We start from the raw sequence: 20,356 nt of genomic DNA, 5'->3' as shown, positions 1-20,356 counted from the left end.
GAGTACTTAAATGGAGGCCCAATGTCCTGCTACCTTAATACTAAACCTATAAACATCTGCACATAGATCTATTTCCCCATCCTCATATATATATTTACTTATGTACATGCTTTTATTTCGACCTCTATAAATGCCCTTTGCCTTCTAGTTCTTTCCTCTATTTCCTTTCACTTTCCTCTTGTCCCACTATCATGTTCAGCCTTCATTTGGGTTTCAGTAATTCCTCTCGGTTACATTACCCTTGATCAAGCTCTACCAGGCCTCTTACACCCTCTTCACCACTGATTTGGATCACTTGTTGTTCCCTTGTCCCTGGGTTTGTTAACTCCACTATCTTTCCCCCACCTTCACCTCTCCCATGTCCCGCCTGGAAGTATGGGTCCTGTTGTTTTTTCCTCCAGATTGTTTATCCCATCTACCTTATCTAGATAGACCAGTAGAGATAATAATATGCACAAAAACAGGAAAGAGGAAAAACAAAGGAACAAAAGCAAATAAAACAGCAACAACAGCACACCAATGATTTTTTTAAAAAGTCTGTAAATAGTTCAAGGTCTGTTTGTTGACCTTTACAAGTGTTTTCCCATTGAGTTGGTTGGGGTACCATACCCTGCCCCCAAAGTCTTTTTTTGGTACTTCTTCGGGGTTTCATTGTTCTACTCCCTTGCTGTTCTGTTGTATGCCCTTAGTGTTTTGCTTTGGTGAGGTGGGGTCAGATCAGGTGCAATTCCCACACTATGTCTCTCCAGTGTTGTCCCCTGTCAGGCTATGGGTCAGTGAGGGATGTCGTGTCTCACAGTGGGGCAGGCCATATGGTCCTGTGTCTGCATTGGCTTCTCTAAGCAGGAATAATATCCTTAAGGGTTGGTGGGCCAAGAGGTGCTCCACTCTCTCTTCCTCTCTCTTCATTTGCTCCTGTGTGCTCTGATCAGACATGTCCCTCTCCCTGAGCTGTAGCTTCAGTGCTGTCCTCTGAAGTAAATTCTTCTGGGGGGAGGGGAGTCTGTCCACGTAGTTGGGATTGGGGTTGGACCTCTCTACTGGGCTTTTGGGCCTTTTTAAAGAGATCTCGTGTAGCATATGTGCCTAATGCAATAAGTCACTTGATTTCTTTTTTTAAAATTTGTTATTGATTGGAAGTTAATACATATATCATATCATTTTACAGTTCAAGCACATTAAGCAGAATTGTACAATTGTTGCTACAGCTTCCAAATATTCTTTTTCTCCCTGGATTCCTTGACATCACCTCCCTTTTATCCCCCTAGCACCCCTATAACTTCTCCACCACCTAAAATCCTTATTATATTGGCTGTGCCTATGGATTCATCAATCTAGGTTTCATATAAGGAAAGACAGAAAAACATATAACACAACTTCATGAGGATGACTTCCAATGACACATCACCTCTGAGATGCACCCCACTGTGAACAAACAGAAACAAACCAAAAATGCAGAAAATGTTGGAAACCAGACCTGCTGCTTCTATGAACATTGATAATGTGACTAAGCAGGATGAACTCCTTGATGACTTCAGTCTTTCTCCATTTATCTTATTGTTGCTTATTGGTGAGGATCTTAGTGCTCCTTACGGTAAGTTGTACTGAATGCTGTAGGTTTTCAGCTTCATCAGGGCTTCAACTGCTCTTGGCTTTCAACAAGCAAAGTCCTGTCATCTGCATCCCTCAGCTTGTTAATAAGCCTCCCTCTGACCCCGAGGCAGTGTTCCTCACATAGTCTTGGTTTTCAAATTATTGTCAGCACAGAAATTAATTAATATGGTGAAAGGATACAATCCTAATGTTAAGTCTTGCAGAATCCCTTTTCTATGTCATTCATCGTTTGTTATGAGCTCCACAGTCAAATACCTTTGCATAGTCAGTAAAACACAAGTACACATCTTTCTAGTCTTCTCTGCGTTCACCCCAAATAGATCTGATGTCAGCAACGTCCCTTATTCCATATCCTCATCTGCATCTAGCTTGAATTTCTGGCAATTCTCTGTCAATATACCACTGCAGCAATTTTTGAGTCATCAGCAAAATTTGCTTGCATGTGATATTAATGCTATTGTGTGATAATTTTCAAATTCTGTTGGATCACTAAAAAAATGGGCAAAAGTAAGAATGTCTTCCAGTTGGCTGTAAACCTTCTTCTAGAATGTAAAGATTGGGGTGGAGAGCAGCCTCTAACTCGAGTTGCAGCCTGATGATATCTCCTTAGGGGTTTGGCTTACTTCATATTAATAAATAGATGCGGTGTAGACCGCCTCTCTCTTATTCTTCTTGTTGGCCTGGGTCTTGCATCTGGCTCTTGGGACTTGGGCCTGTGGCCTGGCATGATGCCTGATGGCCCTGGGAGTTGTCAGCAGTCTGTCATGTTACCTGCCAACCTTGATTCACGCAACTTGGCCTCCACCAGCCTGCTTCTGCTTCATCCTCCTGCTTCCTGGAGGTGTCCACCAAACTTCTTCCGTATTCATGGGTCCCATACTGCGTGAGCTGAGAAGGGCTTCTGTGGCTCGGTGGGACACTCTCTGTCTTGATAATTCCTTTCTTATATATGTGTGTGTGTCATTGGTTTTATTTCTCTAAAGAGCCTAGTCTAACAATCCTTGTTTGCATATTTAATCAAGTTTAGACTGCAGAAGTCTTCAATTTCTTCATTGTTGTTATTAGTGGTTGGTGTGTGTGAAAGTTTTGTGCCAAGGTGGCTGGACCAAGATTCTCAGCAGTTTGGCAGTTGAGGGCTCCCCCATAATTTCATCAGCTTCATGATGGTATCTGCTATGCGCAGCAAGGCAGGTATGGTAAGATTAGGGTGGGGTGGTACCTCTTAATCAAGTCACAGACCTGATACAATTAGAAGGGCATTACATCAGGGATGTAGCTGACTGCTTGTGTTAGTCCAGGTTGACTAGAGAAACAAATCCAGGGACACCCATGTATGTGTAAGACAGAGCTTTATATCATAGAACAATTTCATTTTGAGATAACATCCCAAGCCAGTCCAGAACAAGTCCTTAATTCTGATATTAGCCCATATGTCTTATACTAGTCTATAAATTCCTCTTCAGACTCATGCAGCATATGCAAGAATTCCAATGCAAAAATGTCACTGGCTGGTGGGTGAAAAGTCTTGTGGATCCAGTGGCAGTGGAAGCATCTCAGCACTGGTGAAGGTCTCTACATGGCTCCTCAACAGGAAGGTGAAGGAGAAAGTGTGGCCCACCTCCAGGGAGAAAGAGAGGAAATTCCAAAAGTCCTCATGAGAAGGCCATGCCTACAAGAAGGCATCATCAGGCTGCGACCTGATTGACAGGCTAGATTCCACCCCTTCACTCTTAATATGCTCAAGTTGACACGAGGTTATGTAACTACCACACTGCTATATAAGTTGATGCTGTAGGGATGTTAGCTCTCTTCTTGCTAGTGTGGATGCTGCTTTTGTGACATCAACCTTTTGTTCTTTGAACTTGAGATAATGGTTTGCCGTATTCCCTGCTGACCCTGAGAGCCATCATTGACTTGCCATATGCCTGCTGGCCTCGGAATCATTTGACTTTGAAGCCATGGACCTGACTTGCTGACCTTGGATCCATCTACTTGTACCTCCAACAGCCTGTGGCCTTCCTGCTTCTAGTTCATCTTCCTTCTTCCTGGATTATTAACTTTGGCAGCCACACAATCAGGAAAAGCTTCTGATTTAACATTTGACCCACACAATTGAGCTAGACTGGGCTTAGCCCACATCCACAACTGTATGAGCCATTTTCTTGATAATTTTTTTTCTTTATATACACATACAAGCATCATTAGTTTTGCTCCTCTGGAGAACTAGTTTAACACAATGCATGAATTTGATAATCTTCAAATTAATTGATCTTCATGTGGATAATTGAATTAATGTTCACAGACATCATACAGTGATACAACAAGAATCTAGATGAAGAAACAGAAAGAAAAAAAATGGCATTAGTTATACATAGTAACCCTCTCCCTTGTTCCAGATCCTCTTCCTAATCCAGCCTGAACAAAGGATACCATTGCTGATGACCAATCAATATTGGCTCCAAGCAGAGAATACCAGAAAGATGGTTACTTGTGTTGGGGATCATAACCAACTGTGGATAACCTTGAGAAGAATGGAAATTCTAGAACACTCCATTGTGCTCATCTGGAACCGGTACATGGACCAAGAGACAGTTGTGCAATCAGGATAAGGGAATACTGCCTGATTTAAAATCAGGAAAGGGGTGTGTCAGGTTTGCCTCCTCTCACCACACTTATTTCATCTGTACGCTGAGAAAATAACCAGAGGAAGCTGGCTTATATGAAGAAAAATGTGGCATCAAGAGTAGAGAAAGGCTTATTAACAACCTGTGATATGCAGAGGACCCAATCTTGCCGAGAGGACTTGAAGCACTTGCGGATGATGACCAAGGAATATAGCCTTCAGCGTGGATTACGACTCAAGCTCCTCACAACTGGACCAATAGGTGACAGCATGATCAACGGAGAAAAGGTTGAAGTTGTCAAGGATTTTATCTTTCTTGGATCCACAATCTGGAAGCAGCAGTCAGGAGATCTAAAGTCATGTTGGATTGAGTAAATCTTTTGAGTATTGAAAAGCAAGGATGTTACTTTTTTGGACTAAGGTGCATCGGACCCACGCCAGGGTATTTTCAACTGCCTCACATGCCGGTGCAATTTGGACAGTGAAGAAAGAAGACTAACGTAGAAGTGAGGCATTTGAATTGTGGTGCTAGAGAAGAACATTGAAAGTACGCAGGACTGCCAAAAGGACAAACAAATCTGTCTTGGAAAAAGTACAACCAGGGTGTTCATTAGAGGAAGAAGGAGAGGCTTCGTCTTACATCCTGTGGATCGTTGTCAGGAGAAACCTGTCCCCGAAGAAGGACAGCATGCTTGGTGAAGTAGTGGGTCAGCAAAGGAGGGAAAGCCCTTAGGGAGATGGATGGGTCCTCTGGCTGCTGCAGGGGCTCCAGCACAGGAACGGCTGGGAGGATGGCTCAGGACCACGCAGTAGGTCGTTCTGTCCTAAGTCACCAGGGGTCAGAGCCGACACGGGTACCTAACGACAACAACAGTGGGCCTACCTACCACAGAGTGAAACACTGCCTGGTCCTGAGCTAGACTCACACATGTTCGGTTTGAGCCCATTGTTGCAGCTGCTGTGTCAATCTGTCTTGCTGAGCATTAGCACCCTAGAAACCCCTTGTGCCTGCTTCAGCCACTGAGCACCCTCCCCTCCACCACGAAGGTTAACTACCCTCTGACTTCTAATAGCAGAGGCTAACTTTGCCTGCTTTTTATTTTGTCAGAATGGAATGATACCAGCTGCAGATCTGCTCATATTACGCAGTCTCAATGCTGTGTTGTATTCCCTTGTGAACACAGACCAAAATGTATCTATTATACTATTGATTATCACTTGCTTCATTTCATGTTTTTTTTTTTGCTCTTTTGAACAATACTGTCATCTATCCTATCATGAGCATATGAATTCCTGTTGGTTGGTATGGAACTAGGCATTGAATTGCTGGGTCACAGTAATTTTTTCCCCAATGTTAATCAATTAAATATTTTTCCTCAACAATGAGTTGAAATTGGTTGTGAAACCATGCATTTAATTTTGCTAGGTGCAAGTGTACAAGCTTTTAAACTTACAACAGTGTTAAGGTAAAATCAAACGGAAATGGACTAATGTTTTCAGTTTCTTGACACTGCTCTGGGCGTGGAAACAAACCCACTTAATCACTCAACGCTCTATGAAGCGCCCGAGCAATTTATTGCCATTACTTGAAACATTTAGACTTCCAGCAAGCAACTGAAAAGGCAGTTTTTCAGTACTTCTGACATTTTAAATGAACCAAGCAATTCCTCAGAAGGCCAAGGGCATCCTTGATTTATTCGTCCAAATGCTCACGGTCACAGTCGTTCCTAGCATCCGTTTTCCTCTGCGACCCTGCCGCTCCTGCCTCTGCCACGCCGGGCCTGAGCTCAGCCACCAAGGTCAGCGCGCGCTGCCCCCAGGGCCCCAGCAGGGACCCTCGCCCGCCCCGGCCAGGGCAGCAGTGGCGCGGGCTCAGGCGGGCGCCCGGCTCCCCGCGGGAGGATGCGCCCCCGAGGACCGCATCCCGCAGCGCGGCTGGCAGAAAGCCATGGTAATTTTTTTAAAGTACTGCCAATCGCTTTTTTTAATATATATATAACCGGTTGTCATAGTTTCAGTTTTTTAAAGTTAATGGTATGATATCAGCCTAACACAGTGGTTGTCAACCCTCCTCAGGCCACGACCCTTGAATACAGCTCCTCATGTGGTGGGGACCCCAACCATAACATTATTTTCGTTGCTACTTCATAACTACAATTTTGCTACTGTTATGAATCAGATGACCTCTGTAAAAGGGTCGTTTGACCCCCAAAGGGGTCGCAACCCACAGGTTGAGAACTACTGGCCTAAGAGGTTGTGATAGCCTGTCCACACAGCCCCTGGTAATCAAAAGGGAGTTCATACAACTCATTACAATCCATACATACATCCATTGTGGCAATCACATTTGTACATTTGTTGCCATCATCATTCGCAAAACATTTGCTTTCCGCTTTAGCCCTTGGTATCAGCTCCTCATTCTCCCCCTACTCATGAAACCCTGATAGATTATAAATTATTATCATTTTGTCATGTCTTACACTGTCCAATGTCACCCTTCACCCACTTTTCTGTTGTCCATCCCCCAGGGAGGGGCTTATATGTAGATCCTTATAATCAGCTCCCCCTTTCTACCCCACCTTCCCTCCACCTTCCCAGTCTCGCCACTCTCACCACTGGTCCTGAGGGGTTCACCTGTCCTGGATTACCTGTGTTTCTAGTTCCCATGACTGTGGTTTCTGTATGGTGAAAGGATTATTCAAATGTTTACCTTGGAATAGATAATTTATAGAAACCATGTATCATAAACTTAGCTTTGTTTAATTTTAATTTTTCTGATATATCTAATATATTTATCACCTCTACAAATTTTAGGCACCACTTTTAAGAAAACACATATTATTATTAGATTATTTCATTTAAAAACTTAGTTAAAATAACTTTCTAAAACAGCACATCACTTTAACAGGATGGGTTTTATAAATTTAGCACATTTAATTTCTTTTTAAAATATTTTACTTTTTTTGTGATTCAAGTGAGTTTATAGAGAATAGTAGCAGTTTTAGGTACTGCAGTAAATGGAACACAAGCCAGATAGAGTTGGCGGCACAGTTGTGGGACTGTGGCCTGGCTGCCCTGGACTGCAGCCTGGCTGTGCTACATCGTGTAGCAGTCACTGGGAAAGAGCTAAAATATTTTACTTTTATAAATGAACTAAAACCTTAAGTATTTAAATGAATCCTATGTGTAGGTAGAATAAATTCCTCTGTAATGTTTCACTATTGCACATAAACATAGTAAAATATCAAGTAAAAAATATAAGCCTAGATCAATTACTCAAGTGTACACTATGAACTGGAGCTATAAGACTGTCAAGTGTCAAAAGAATGCATACAAGGGACAGTCTTGCAGGTCCAACTTAAATATCACAAGCACAAAAGCTAAGCATTAATATAAATGTGGTTTTGGTTCTCTGAAACCTTTCTGTGCTTCCACTGTCAGCCCACTGCCATCGAGTCCATTTTGACTGATGGCAACCATAGTATAGTATAGTAGAGTATAGTAGAGTATAGTATAGTATAGTAGAGTATAGTAGAGTATAGTAGAGTATATTATAGTAGAGTAGAGTAGAGTAGAGTAGAGTAGAGTAGAGTAGAGTAGAGTATGGTAGAGTACATAGCCTCCTTTTTTTCCACAGAGCAGTTGGTGGGTTTGAACCATTGACCTGTGGTTGGTATCCAAACAGTTACCCAACGGCACTACTAGGGCTCCTTTTTATATTTAGTTTTAAATAATCCTAGAATTTAAAAAGAAAAAAAATCACTTAACAAAGGTAACTATTTTGCTACTTGTGGCTGGTTGCCTTCTCCCAAAACGAGCTGATTGATACCATTCAGTTAATTGAGGCCATTTGGGATTAGAGAGTTCACTCAGACTTGAGACCTGAAGTTCTAGAGATGTTTAGCAAGTCTTCCCTACATCCCTCTGTCATACTTATTTCTGGGTCCCTACTCTTCAGAGCCAACAAATATGTATCTGAAATCCCACTTCTGACTTTATTAATTGATCACTCAATTCTTCCTTGAGTCATCCAAATGGGATCCAGAGTCCTTAAAAATAGTGATTCAGGGCATAACTACTGCTCCTCTATTAGAGTGAGTCCAGGAATGCAACCTCTTTGTCACCTCCTCTGTCATGCTAAAAGTGCAATAGGTAACTCAGGTCGAATAAAAAAATTGCTTCCAAAGGAAAGCAGTTGTTAGTGGCCCTAACTCATGACCATACCATGTCGACAGAACATAACAGTACCCTGCCCTGTACCATATCCATGACTGGTTGTGGATCAAACTGCTGTGGCCCAGGCATTTTTTCTAACTTACCTTATTTATTCGTAATCCTATTTTATTTTACTTTTGGTGAAAGCTTACACAGCAAATTATGTTCCTATTTGATGGTTTCTGCATAAGTTGCAGGAAGGCTACCTGTAGCATACTGATGACACAACCTTGCTTGCTGAAAGCAAAGAGGACTTGGAGCACTTGCTGATGAAGATCAAGGATGGCAACCCTCGGGGTGGATTGCAACTCAATGTAAAGAAAACAAAACCCTTATAGCTGGACCAATAGACAACATCATGATAAATGGAGAAAAGATTGAAGTTCTCAAGGATTTCATTTTTCTTGGATCCATAATCAATGTTCACAGAAGCAGTAGTCAATAAATCAAATGATTGCATTGGAGAATCTGTAGACAACCTCTTTACATTGTGGGAACTAGGAACCCTGGTGGTGTAATGGTTACTGTTGGGCTGTGATACCCATGGTTGGAAGTTCTAAACCACTAGCAGCTCCGAGGGAGGGGTTTGTATTCCCATAAACAGTTACAGTTTTGGAAATCTTCAAGGGGTCATTGTGAGTCAGTATTGACTCAATGGCAGGGAGTTTGGTTTGGTTTAAAGTTTTGAAGAACCGGGATGTTACTTTGAAGACTAAGTTGTGCCTGACCCAAGCTATGGTATTTTCAATTCTTGTGAAAGCTGGATGCTAAATAAGGACGATCACAGAAGAACTGACACATTTACACGGTGTTGGTGAAGCACAGTGAGTTGCATGGATTGCTAGAGAAACAAATCTGTCTAGGAAGAAGTGCAACTAAAATGTTCCTTGGAAGTGAGGATGAAGATATTTTGTCTGCATGTACTTTGGACATGTTATCAGAAGTGACCAGTTCCTGGATAAGGACATCACCTTAAAGTAAAAATAAATAGAAGAAAGGACTAGGAGACAAAAACCATTTACAGAGATATAAATATAGCCATGTACATATGTAACTATATTAATATATAATGATAACGATATAGGTCTATGTACATATATTTAAATGGTAAGTATTAAGGTAGCAGACAAACATTGGGTCTCTACTCAAGTCCTCCCTCAACACAAGAATACTTTGTTCTAATAAACCAACATTCTGTAATGTTCACTTTCCTGACACAATCACTGAAGTCAAAGTGGGTGCATAAACAAATGTGGTGAAGAAAGCTAATGGTGCCCGGCTATTAAAAGATATAGCGTCTGGGGTCTTAAAGGCTTGAAGTTAAACAAGGAGCCATCTAGCATGGAAGCAACAAAGTCCACATGGAAGAAGCACACCAGCCTGTGTGATCACGAGGTGTCGAAGGGATCAGGTATCAGGCATCAGAAGACCCCAAACAATAATTATATCAATGTAAACAATGGAGTTTGGAGTGGAGACCCAAAGTCTATCAGTAGGCAAGTGGACACCCCCTCATACAAAGGTCCCAAGGAAGGACAAGTCAGCCAGGATGCAGCACAGCACTGACGAAACACACACATTCCTTTAGTTCTTTATGCTTCCTCTCCCCACCTCCAACCCCACCCCACTATCATGACCCAGTTCTAACTTACAAATCTGGCTAGGTCGGCGCATGTACACTGGTACAGATCAGAGCTCTCAACACATGGACTCCAGGACAGATGAAACCCTCAGGAACAGTAATAGGAGTAATGATACCATGAGGGTACGGGGAAGGTGGGAAGAGAAGGGAGAGAATTGGGGAACCGATCATAATGATTGACGTATAACCGCACCCCCTCCCTGAGGGGGACGAACAACAGAAACTGGGGAAAGGGAGACAGAGGATGACGTTAGATAGGAAACAAACATAATTTATTATTCATCAAGGGTTCATGAGAGTTGGAGGGTGGAGGATGGAAAAAAAAAGAGCAGATACCAAGGGTTCAAGTATAAAGAAAATGTTTTGAAAATAATGATGGTGACATATGAACAAATGTGTTTGATGCAATTGATGTATGGATTGTAATAAGTGCAGTATGAGCCCCCAATAAAATTATTATTAAAAAATAAGAAGAAAATGTTCTTTAAAAAAATCATTTTAAGGTGAACAAGCGGCCATCTAGCTCAGAAGCAAAAAAACCCACATGGAAGAAGCACACCGGCCAGTGCGATCACGAGGTGCCCAAGGGACCAGGTATAAGGCATCATGCAAAAAAAAAAAAACCCAACAATATAAGTGTGTGTATGTATGTGTATATATGTGTATATGTATATGTATATATGTATATATATACCATATTAAATGAAGGGGGAAGTGCAGAGTGGAGACCCAAGGCCCAAGTGTCGGCCAATGGAGATCCCCTCACAGAGGGGTTCAGGAGAGGAGATGGGTTAATTAGGGTGCAAGGTAGTACCGATGAAGAACACAGCTTTCCCCCAGATCCTGGATGCTTCCTCCCCCCAACTACCATGATCCGAATTCTACCTTGCAGGCCTGGATAGGACAGAGGCTGTACACTGATACATATGAGGGCTGGAGGTACAGGGAATCCAGGGTGGATGATACCTTCAGGACCAAGGGTGTGAGGGACGATGCTGGGAGAGTGGAGGGTGAGTGGGTTGGAAAGGGGGAACTGATTACAAGGATCCACATGTGACCTCTTCCCTGGGAGAGGGACAGCAGAGAAGGGGGGAAGGGAGACTCCGGATAGGGCAAGATATGACAAAATAACGAGGTATAAAATTACCAAGGGCACATGAGGGAGGGGGGAAAGGGGGGGGAGGGGAAAAAAAAGAGGACCTGATGCAGGGGGCTTAAGTGGAGAGCAAATGCCTTGAGAATGATTGGGGCAGGGAATGTATGGATGTGCTTTATACAATTGATGTATGTATATGTATGGATTGTGGTAAGAGTTGTATGAGTCCCTAATAAAATGTAAAAAAGAAAAGAGGAGAAAAAAAATGATTAGGGCAAAGACTGTACAGATGTGCTTTATACAATTGATGTATGTATATGTATGAACTGTGATAAGAATTGTATGAGCCCCTAATAAATTGTTAAAATTAAAAAAAATCATTTTATTGGGGGCTCATACAACTCATCACAATCCATACATACATCAATTATATAACGCACATTTGTACATTCATCATTGTCAAAACATTCGCTCTCTACATAAGCCCCTGGCATCAGCTCCTCATTTTCCCCCTCCCTCCCTGCTCTTCCCTCCCTTATGAACCCTTGATAATTCATAAATTATTATTTTGTCATATCTTACACTGTCCGATGTCTCCCTTCACCCACTTTTCTGTTGTCCGTCCCCAGGGAGGAGGTGATATGTAGATTCTTGTAATCCATTCCCCCTCTCTACTCCACCCTCCCTCCACCCTGCCGATATCGCCACGAAGAAAATGTTGTAGAATTAATTGTGGTGATGTTTACATCATTAAATTGTGCGTTACATGGATAAATATGTCAACAGACCTGTTTAAAAAAATTTTTTTAAAGGAGAAAGGGCATTAGCCTTGGTAAAGTAGCTCAGTGAAAAAGAGGAAGCCCATCAGGGAGATAGATTGTCAGATTGGCTGCAACAGTAGGGTCAAACACAACAATAACTGTGAGGATGGCAGAGGCCCAGGTAGTGTTTCATTCTGTGGTACAGAAGGTAGGTGTGACTTGACGACAGCCCCTAGCAACCACACACGAACCGTTCATTCACTTTAGTTCCATCTGTAGCAAAACTGTCTTTGATGATGCTGGACTTGATAGCCACCATGTGCACAGCTGGAACCCACTGCTTTACCAGGGTTCGTGTGTCACCACCACACGGGTTGGGTTGTACATATTTCTTGGAGCAGATAGCCTCCCCTTTCTCCCACAGAGAGGCTGGCGGATTTGAACTGCTGACCTCAAGATCAACAGGTAGCCTGATTCCATCCCTTACTGGGTGCGTTTTGAGTAATTATTTAACCATCCTGAAGTGGAAAAATGACCAGACCCATAACCTTGTGTTTTCTGAGTGTTCAGTGAACAATAGGGGTACGATGATAAGCATGGTGCCTGGGATACAGTACACCCTCACTCTCTGATGATGACCCTCTCCCCCCTCCCCGAGATTTTCTAGCAAAGAGTTGAAGGGGGAATTGCACCTTCAACGAGTGAGGCAAGACGAGGGTATTGTGGGGCAGCAACTATCAAGGCAGCTGGGCAGGGTCAGGAGCTTCTCAAACAGAAGCCCCGGGCAGAAAATAAATCTGTGCCAGAATCTCTTCGCAGACGCCCCAGCGCTGCAAATATAGCAGCTGCAGCTGCAGACGGAGGGCTGGCCTTTACATGTCCACAGCGCAAAAGCACTCGCAGTGACAAACGGATCTTTTCTGCCACACCCACACAGGCTGCAGTCACCCATCCAGAAACCTTGACTATTAAGGGCCACGTTTTGTAGAGTATAGCAGACGACCTGTTATATAGACTGAATGGGAAGCAGGACTTGTTGAAATTGGCAGACTGATTAGATGGACGGGGTGAACCACAGTTCATTCTGTATCATTAAGATGCCAACAACAGCTCCTTCCATTTGTAGGACACATTTGTAGAACACTTTCACACGTGACAGCTCATTTAATCTTCTCACGTATCTCTGGGGAATGGAGGAGAGGGGAATGATTATTGCCCCAACCAGACCTTTGAAGGGAGGCAGCCACCCCCCCAACACACACACAAAGAAAAATAAGAAAGAGAAGAAATCTAAGGTTGTGAGAGGCTAAATAATGTATCGACATCATGAGACTTTAAGTTATATAACCACAGAATTTCAAACCACGTCTATCTGACTGCAGGGTCTTGTTTCTTAACCATTCTGCCATGCTGCCTTGAAATAACCATGGGATCTTGCACACAGAGCACTGAATGTGCTTATTTCCTGTTACATCAAATAGGTCCTTTAGGGAGGATGAGGGTCCCTACCTGCCCCTTTTGTATCTTTGAGCTCTGAACGAACACACAGCAGAAGGAAACTGGCTGTGTATTGACTGGCTCTGACATTGTTTGCTGGAATGGGGCGAGGGAGGAATTGTTTAGGCCCTAACGCTATCACCTCAAAGTCATTTTGAAACAGAATAAAAAGATTTTCTATCCACGGACATTTATTTTTTTCCACTGCAAATTACTAAGCCTACCGTAAGTCATGGGCTATAAAGATGAATAAGCCACAATCTTGTTTCAAGCATATGATAGCCTAGGCTTCTTATTAGCTTCACATCAGCTCTGGCTCATAGTGACGCTACGTACCATAGAACAAAAGGTCGTCTGGTCCTGTGCTATCTTCATGATCCTTGGTATGTTTGAGTCCATTGTTTTTTCCATTGCGTCAGCCTGTGTCCTCGTGGGCCTCCCTCACGTTTGCGGAATTTTGCTCAACAGGATGGCCTCTTCTGGTGACTGGTCTTTTCAGATGGTGTGTCCTAACTAAGTGAACTGGAGGCTCACCGTCCTCCCTGGTAAGGAGCGTTGTGATTTTATTGCTTCTGAGACGGATTTGTGTGTTCTTCTGGTACACCTTGTATTTTTCAACAATGCCTTGAAAGACTCAAGTGCATCAGCTTTTCTCTCTTTCATATTGCCCAACTTTCACACGCATATGAACTCACAGTGAAGATCATAGTTCAGGGCAGGAGCGCCTTATGTCATCCAAGTAGCATCTTTGCTTTGGAAAAATTTAAAGAGGTGTTTTGCACCAGATTGGCTTGTCAGTATTACAAATTAAAAGACCCACTTGGACTAGGAAGGGAACACACATGGGTGAAGGGGCCTAAGAAGTGAACTGAGGCGATCCTTGCAGGGTTTCTATCCGGACTACACTACTTTTAAGAAGAGACAGAAATTCATGTTTTATATCATTTTCTATACTTCATTTGTATAATTATATGTATATTTCATATGAAACAAGGGGTGGACTAAATAAAAAACATTTGAAAACTGGATTAATCATTAATCTTACTATTAGGCTGAGGCTTCTAGTTTAAAGAACATGGCATATGCATCTATCAGGGCAATAGAAGGTAGACAAGAACATCATACGAAGGATATATATATAATATGCATGTATATGTTATATTATATATTTTCAGAGAAGTCAGGGATTATTTAAAAAAATACTTTGTGACAGAAATGATCATTGAATTGCCCCTTCCAAATTAGACCAGTTGTGAGCCTACCCTCATGGGAAGGAACACTGTTCCCACTGCAGAAAACAGTAGGAATAAAGACCTGTAAGTGGAAAACCACAGTACTTTGATTTTTTTTGTCTTTGTCTTATCCTGTTTTGTTTTTGCTTTCTTCTTAGAAAGAAGTTACTGTACATAGCATCTATAGTCATCAGCATTCGCATCACTTTTGCGTTTTCCCAATAAATTTATTTTATTTAATCATTTTATTAGAGGCTCATACAACTCTTATCACAATCCATACATACATCAATTGTGTAAAGCACATTTGTACATTCATTGCCCCCATCATTCTCAAAACATCTGCTCTCCCCTTGAGCCCCTGACATCAGGTCCTCATTTTTCCCCTCCCTCTCCGCTCTTCCTCCCTCATGAACCCTTGATAATTTATAAATTATTATTTTGTCATATCTTGCACTGTCCGATATCTCCCCTCACCCACCCTTCTGTTGTCTGTCCCCCAGAGAGGAGGTCACATCCAGATGCTTGTAATCAGGTTCCCCCTTTTGAAACCACCCACCCTCCACCCTCCCAGTATCGCCACTCACAACACTGGCCCTGAAGGGATCATCCTCCCTGGATTCCCTGTACTTCCAGTTCCTATCTGTATCAGTGTACATCCCCTGGTCTAGCCAGATTTGTAAGGTAGAATTGGGATCATGATAGTGTGTGTGTGTGTGGTTGGGGGAGGGGACATTTAGGAACTAGAGGAAAGTTGTATTTTTCTTCGTTGCTACATTGTACCGACTGGCTCGTCTCCTTCCCGAAACTCTTCTGTAAGGGAATGTCCAGTGGCCTACAAATGGGCTTTGGGTCTCCACTCCGCATTCTCCCCCTCATTCACTATGGTAAGATTTTTTGTTCTGATGATGCCTGATACCTGATCCCTTCAACACCTCGTGATCGCACAGGCTGGTGTGCTTCTTCCATGTGGGCTTTGTTGCTTCTGAGCTAGATGGCTGCCTGTTTACCTTCAAGCATTTAAGACCCCAGACACTTTATCTTTTGATAGCCGGGCACCATCAGCTTTCTTCGTCACGTTTGCTTATTTACCTGCTTTGTCTTCAGCGGTTGTGTCAGGAAGGTGAGCATCATAGAATGCCAATTTAATAACAGAAAGTTTCTTGCATTGAGGGAGTACTTGCGTGGAGGTCCAATGTCTTTCTGCACCTTAATACTAAACCTATAAATATATGCACATATCTATTTCCTCATCTTCATATATAAATATATTTGCATATGTACATGTCTTTATGTAGACCTCTATAAATGCCCTTTGCCTCCCAGCTCTTTCTCTCTTTCCTTTGACTTTCCTTCTGTCCCACTATCATGCTCAGTCCCCACCAGGGTTTCAGCAATTCCTTTTGGTTACATTACTCTTGATCACACCCTACCAGGCCTCCCACACCTTCCTCACTGCCGATTTGGATCACTTGTTGTTCCCTTGTCCCTGGGTTTGTTAACACCACCACCTTTCCCCCCACCACCCCCTCTCCCGTTTCCCCCGGAACTGTCGGTCCCATTGTTTTCTCCTCCAGAGTGTTCAGCCAACATATTTAGACAGACCTGCGGAGATAATAAAAACAAGACAGAGCAAAACTAAGCAACCATATACAACAAAACAATAACAAACCAACGACAAAACACAAGAAAGAAAAACTTGTAGTTAGTTCAAGAATCGCTTGTTGGCCTTTAGGAATGTTTTCCAGTCCAGTCTGTTGGGACACCATGCCCTGGCCCCAAAGGCCATCTTCTGCATTCCCTGGGGACCTCACAGCTCAATTCCCTTACTGTTCTATTACACCCCATTAATGCTTTGCCTCAGTGTGGCGGGATCAGATTGGGTGCAATTCCCACACTGTGTCCCTGGTGTTATCCCCTATAGGGTTATAGATCCATGAGGGGTGTCATGTCTCATAGTGGGGCCGGCCATGTGGTCCTCTCTGTGGACTGGCTGCTCTAGTTGGGAACATCGTCCTCATGGCCTGGTGGGCCAGGATGTACTCCACTCTCCTCTCCTCCCCCTTCATCTGCTCCCATGTGCTCTGATCAGATATGTTCTTCTCCCAGAGCTGCAGATTCAGTGTTGTCCTTTGAAATAAATTCTTCTGGGAGGAGGAGCAGGTGTCCATTTAATAGTTGGGGTTGAGGCTGGCCCCCCAGACCTCTCCACTGGTTCCCTACTCCACACCAGCATGTAGAATTCACATCTTGGAGCACTGGGTTGAAGTCTGGTCCCTCTTTCCTTGTGGAGATATAAACAATACCCTCCCCTTGAGTGGGTTATGCCCTGTGCCCCCGCTACCCATTTCTTTTATTATTATTATTTTTTCCTTTCCCCACCTCCTTTTTGGTTGTCTACCACGTGTATTCCTATATTTGGTCTGGTCCCTGACATATTACCTGCTCCTCACCCCAGGAATGTTTGTATACAGTAGCTTTTTCCGTATGCCCCTTTTGCATTTTTTTTTTAATGCTTACCTCAGCGGACCTTGATTTCTTCCCATCCTTAAGCCAATTCTATCTTGGAGTCTGTTTTCTCTTTGTTGCCCTCTGGATGTGTGGCGGTCTCTTATTTATGCTTGGTGAGTGTTGTTCTTCTGCCCATAGTAGGTCGGCAGAACTGTATTTCTTCTAACGTATTCTTTGAGTTTTTCCTTGTTAAAGGAGATTGTTAAGGTGGATGAACTCTGATTACTTGTAGCCTGTCCCGTGGTGTGTGGTAGGACACGAGGCTTAAAAGAACGTCTGAGTCTTGGAAGGGATCCAGCAAAGGCACCAGGACTAATTTGGGAGATGAAGGGTATGTCTTCTGAGGAGAGGCTTAGAGGGCTTAACATGCTTTAGCTTTAAAATAAAGCGGGTGAGCAGAGTTCTATTGATAGCCTGCAAGGCTTCCAGTTTGAACTTGTACTCAGTGTGAGATAAATCGCAAAGCCACACTAAAGAATGGCAGGAAGGCGGAATTCTATGTTTTTCATTTCCAGATTGATGAGCCTGAGAACATTTTAGGCAAGAACTTTTTTAGAAAATTGCAATGGATTTTCACAGAACGTTTGGGAAGTATCTTTCAGTTTGTCACTATCCATTCACTGAAGTGCTCAACCAAGGATCAGGATAAGGAACGTTAATGTTGGAAGCAGAAAGCGCTACAGAATAAACGTTACAGAAGGAAAGGTAGAAGAAGAGGGGAAACAGAAGGAAGGGAAGAATGGGAAGGAGAGAGAAGAATTGAGGAAGATGAGGAACGGAGAAAAGAAGGGAAAAAATCAGTTAGCCATTAGTTAATGCAACCTCGTTCTATTACTTCACTAAGCCTTCACAATATGCTCCTTCTAATTGCGTATAAAACCAGGCAGGTCGTGGCAGGGAGTGTTGGTAGACCTAACAATGCTGGAAATAATTCGGTGGAGACAAGGATGGCAAGACTTCGTCTTACTTACTTTGGACAGTTGGTCAGGAGGGACCAGTCCCTGGAGAAGGACCTCATGCTTGGTAAAGTTGAGGGGCAATGAACAAGAGGAAAGCCCTCAATGAGATGGATTCTTGCCGTGGCTGCAACAATGGGTCTGGGTATAGGAATGATTGTGAGGGTCGCAGCCCAGCTCAAAACTACTGCACCACCAGGCTCCTGGCAGGAGGGACCAGTCCCTGGGAAAGGTCGTTGAAGAAGAGGAAGACCTAAGTGGATGGATTGACACAGCAGCTGCAACAATGGCGTTAGACATAGGAACAATTGTGAGATGCACAGGACCAAGCAGCACTTGATTCTGTGCTGCAGAGTCACTCTGACTAGGGACCAGTTCAACAGCACTTACCAGTAACAAGGTATGCAAGGTAATGCTTGGTATCTGCTGTGTGCTGCCGTGCTCTTTGTGGTGGGGAACACTGGAAACAGCAGAATAGCCCTCGAAAGGGAAGTTGTTGAGAAATTATGGCATGATACAACACATCCTCCAAAAGTCTGGATTGGGCCACTATGAATTCATAGAAGACTATCACGGACTAAATGGAAAGAGCAAGTTAAAGAGTAATGTAGATGAGGAACTTTCTATAAATTTGAATCTATACATTTGTGTGCATTTGTACGTGTTAGGGAAAAGTTAGACCCTAGTTGATACCTAGGGCAAGAAGAACGGAGGAGGTGGTCGAGTTATTATTCATATTTTCTTGTTGATCTTTGTTTGGCACCAGGCTCATTACTGCTTTTATTTTGGAAAAGTGGTGCCGAGACTAATGATAGCCTATCCAGTCTTTCCGTTTCTCCCTAGGAGCAAAACCTCAGTTTTTCGCTGAGCCTGTTGTGAGAATGAGAGATATTCCTTTTGTGGCAAGAATGAGAAGTATTCTTTTGTAGTCATGTAACCAAGTTCTGTCTGGTAGGATGTCGTAGATGTGTGGTGTGAGACTTTCAAGAAGGCTTCTTCAAGGAGGGAAGGCGGGTCCTTCTTTCTTCTCTACTGCTGCCTGGAGGGTGAATGTAAGGTCTGAAGCACAAGCAGCCACTTTAGACCATGCAGTTGCTCGGAAGATGGAGGAACCAAGGATCCCAGATGCATGTAGTGACCAGAATGACTACTTGTCTCTAGACTGCTCTTTATCTATCTACCTATCTATCTACCTACCTACCTTCCTACCTACCTACCTACCTATCTACCTACCTACCTACCTACCTACCTACCTACCTACCTACCTACCTACCTACCTACCTATATTTTAAAGATCATTTTGTTGGGGGCTCTTGCCCACAGTAACAATCCATATATCAATTGTATCAAATATATTTGTACATATGTTGCCATCATCATTTTCTAAACACTTTATATCTGAGCCCTTGGCATCAGAGCCTCTTTTTTCCCTCTGTCCCCCAAGTCCTACCCTCATGACCCCTTGATAAATAATAATAAATTACTATTAATTTCATATCTTACACCAACTGCTGTCTCCTTTCACCCACGTTTCTACTGTTCGTCCCCCTCAAGAGGGTGTGTGTGTGTGTTGTGCTGATCGCTGCAATTGGTTCGCTCTTCCTCCCCTCTGTATCCTACCTTTCCCCTACCCTCCTGGTATCATTACTTCAATTTCTGTTCCTGGGGGTGAGGAGGGGGCAGGTATATGACCTGGATTCCATGGGTCATGAACTCTTATCTCTACCAGTATACATGCTTTAGTCTAGCCAGCACTGAAAGGCAGGATGGGGTCATGATAGTGGGGGGTGAGGAAGCCTCAAGGAACTAGAGGAATAGTGTATGTTTCATCTGTGCTTTACTGCACCCTGGTTGAGTCATCCCTTCCTTGTAACCCTTCTGTGAGGGGATGTCCCACTGTCGACAGATGGGTTTTGGGCCTCTGCTCCGATCTCCCTCGTTCTCAACAATGTTTTTTGTTTTTTTTTTTTGGGTTTTCTGGTGCCTGTTACCTGATTCCATAGACACCTCATGATCTCATAGGCTGGTGTGCTTCTTCCATGTGGGCTTTGTTGCTTCTCTGCAAGGTGGCTGCTTGCTTACCTTCAAGCCTTTAAGATCCCAGACGCTGTATCTTTTGATAGCTGGGCACCATCTGATTTCTTCACCACATTTGCTTATGTTCCCATTTCATCTTCAGGGATCGTGTCAGGAGGGTGAGCACCGCAGA

General features: G+C 43.2%; 1 protein-coding gene across 1 annotated transcript in view; it reads left to right on the top strand.

The window, feature by feature from the left end:
- The first annotated feature begins 5,942 nt into the window (after positions 1 to 5,942).
- The window catches only part of MYBPC1 (myosin binding protein C1), a 124,696-nt gene continuing 110,282 nt past the window's right edge, over positions 5,943 to 20,356 (top strand). The window contains exon 1 of the mRNA XM_075553205.1: positions 5,943 to 6,188. Within this exon, the coding sequence (XP_075409320.1) occupies positions 5,943 to 6,188 (246 nt within the window). The remainder of the gene's footprint in view (positions 6,189 to 20,356) is intronic.

The sequence above is a fragment of the Tenrec ecaudatus genome, chromosome 6, assembly GCF_050624435.1.
Source record: "Tenrec ecaudatus isolate mTenEca1 chromosome 6, mTenEca1.hap1, whole genome shotgun sequence".
Taxonomy (NCBI): Eukaryota; Metazoa; Chordata; class Mammalia; order Afrosoricida; family Tenrecidae; genus Tenrec; species Tenrec ecaudatus.
Note: the sequence above shows the minus strand (reverse complement) of the source record. Positions and strands in the feature narration are given on the sequence as shown.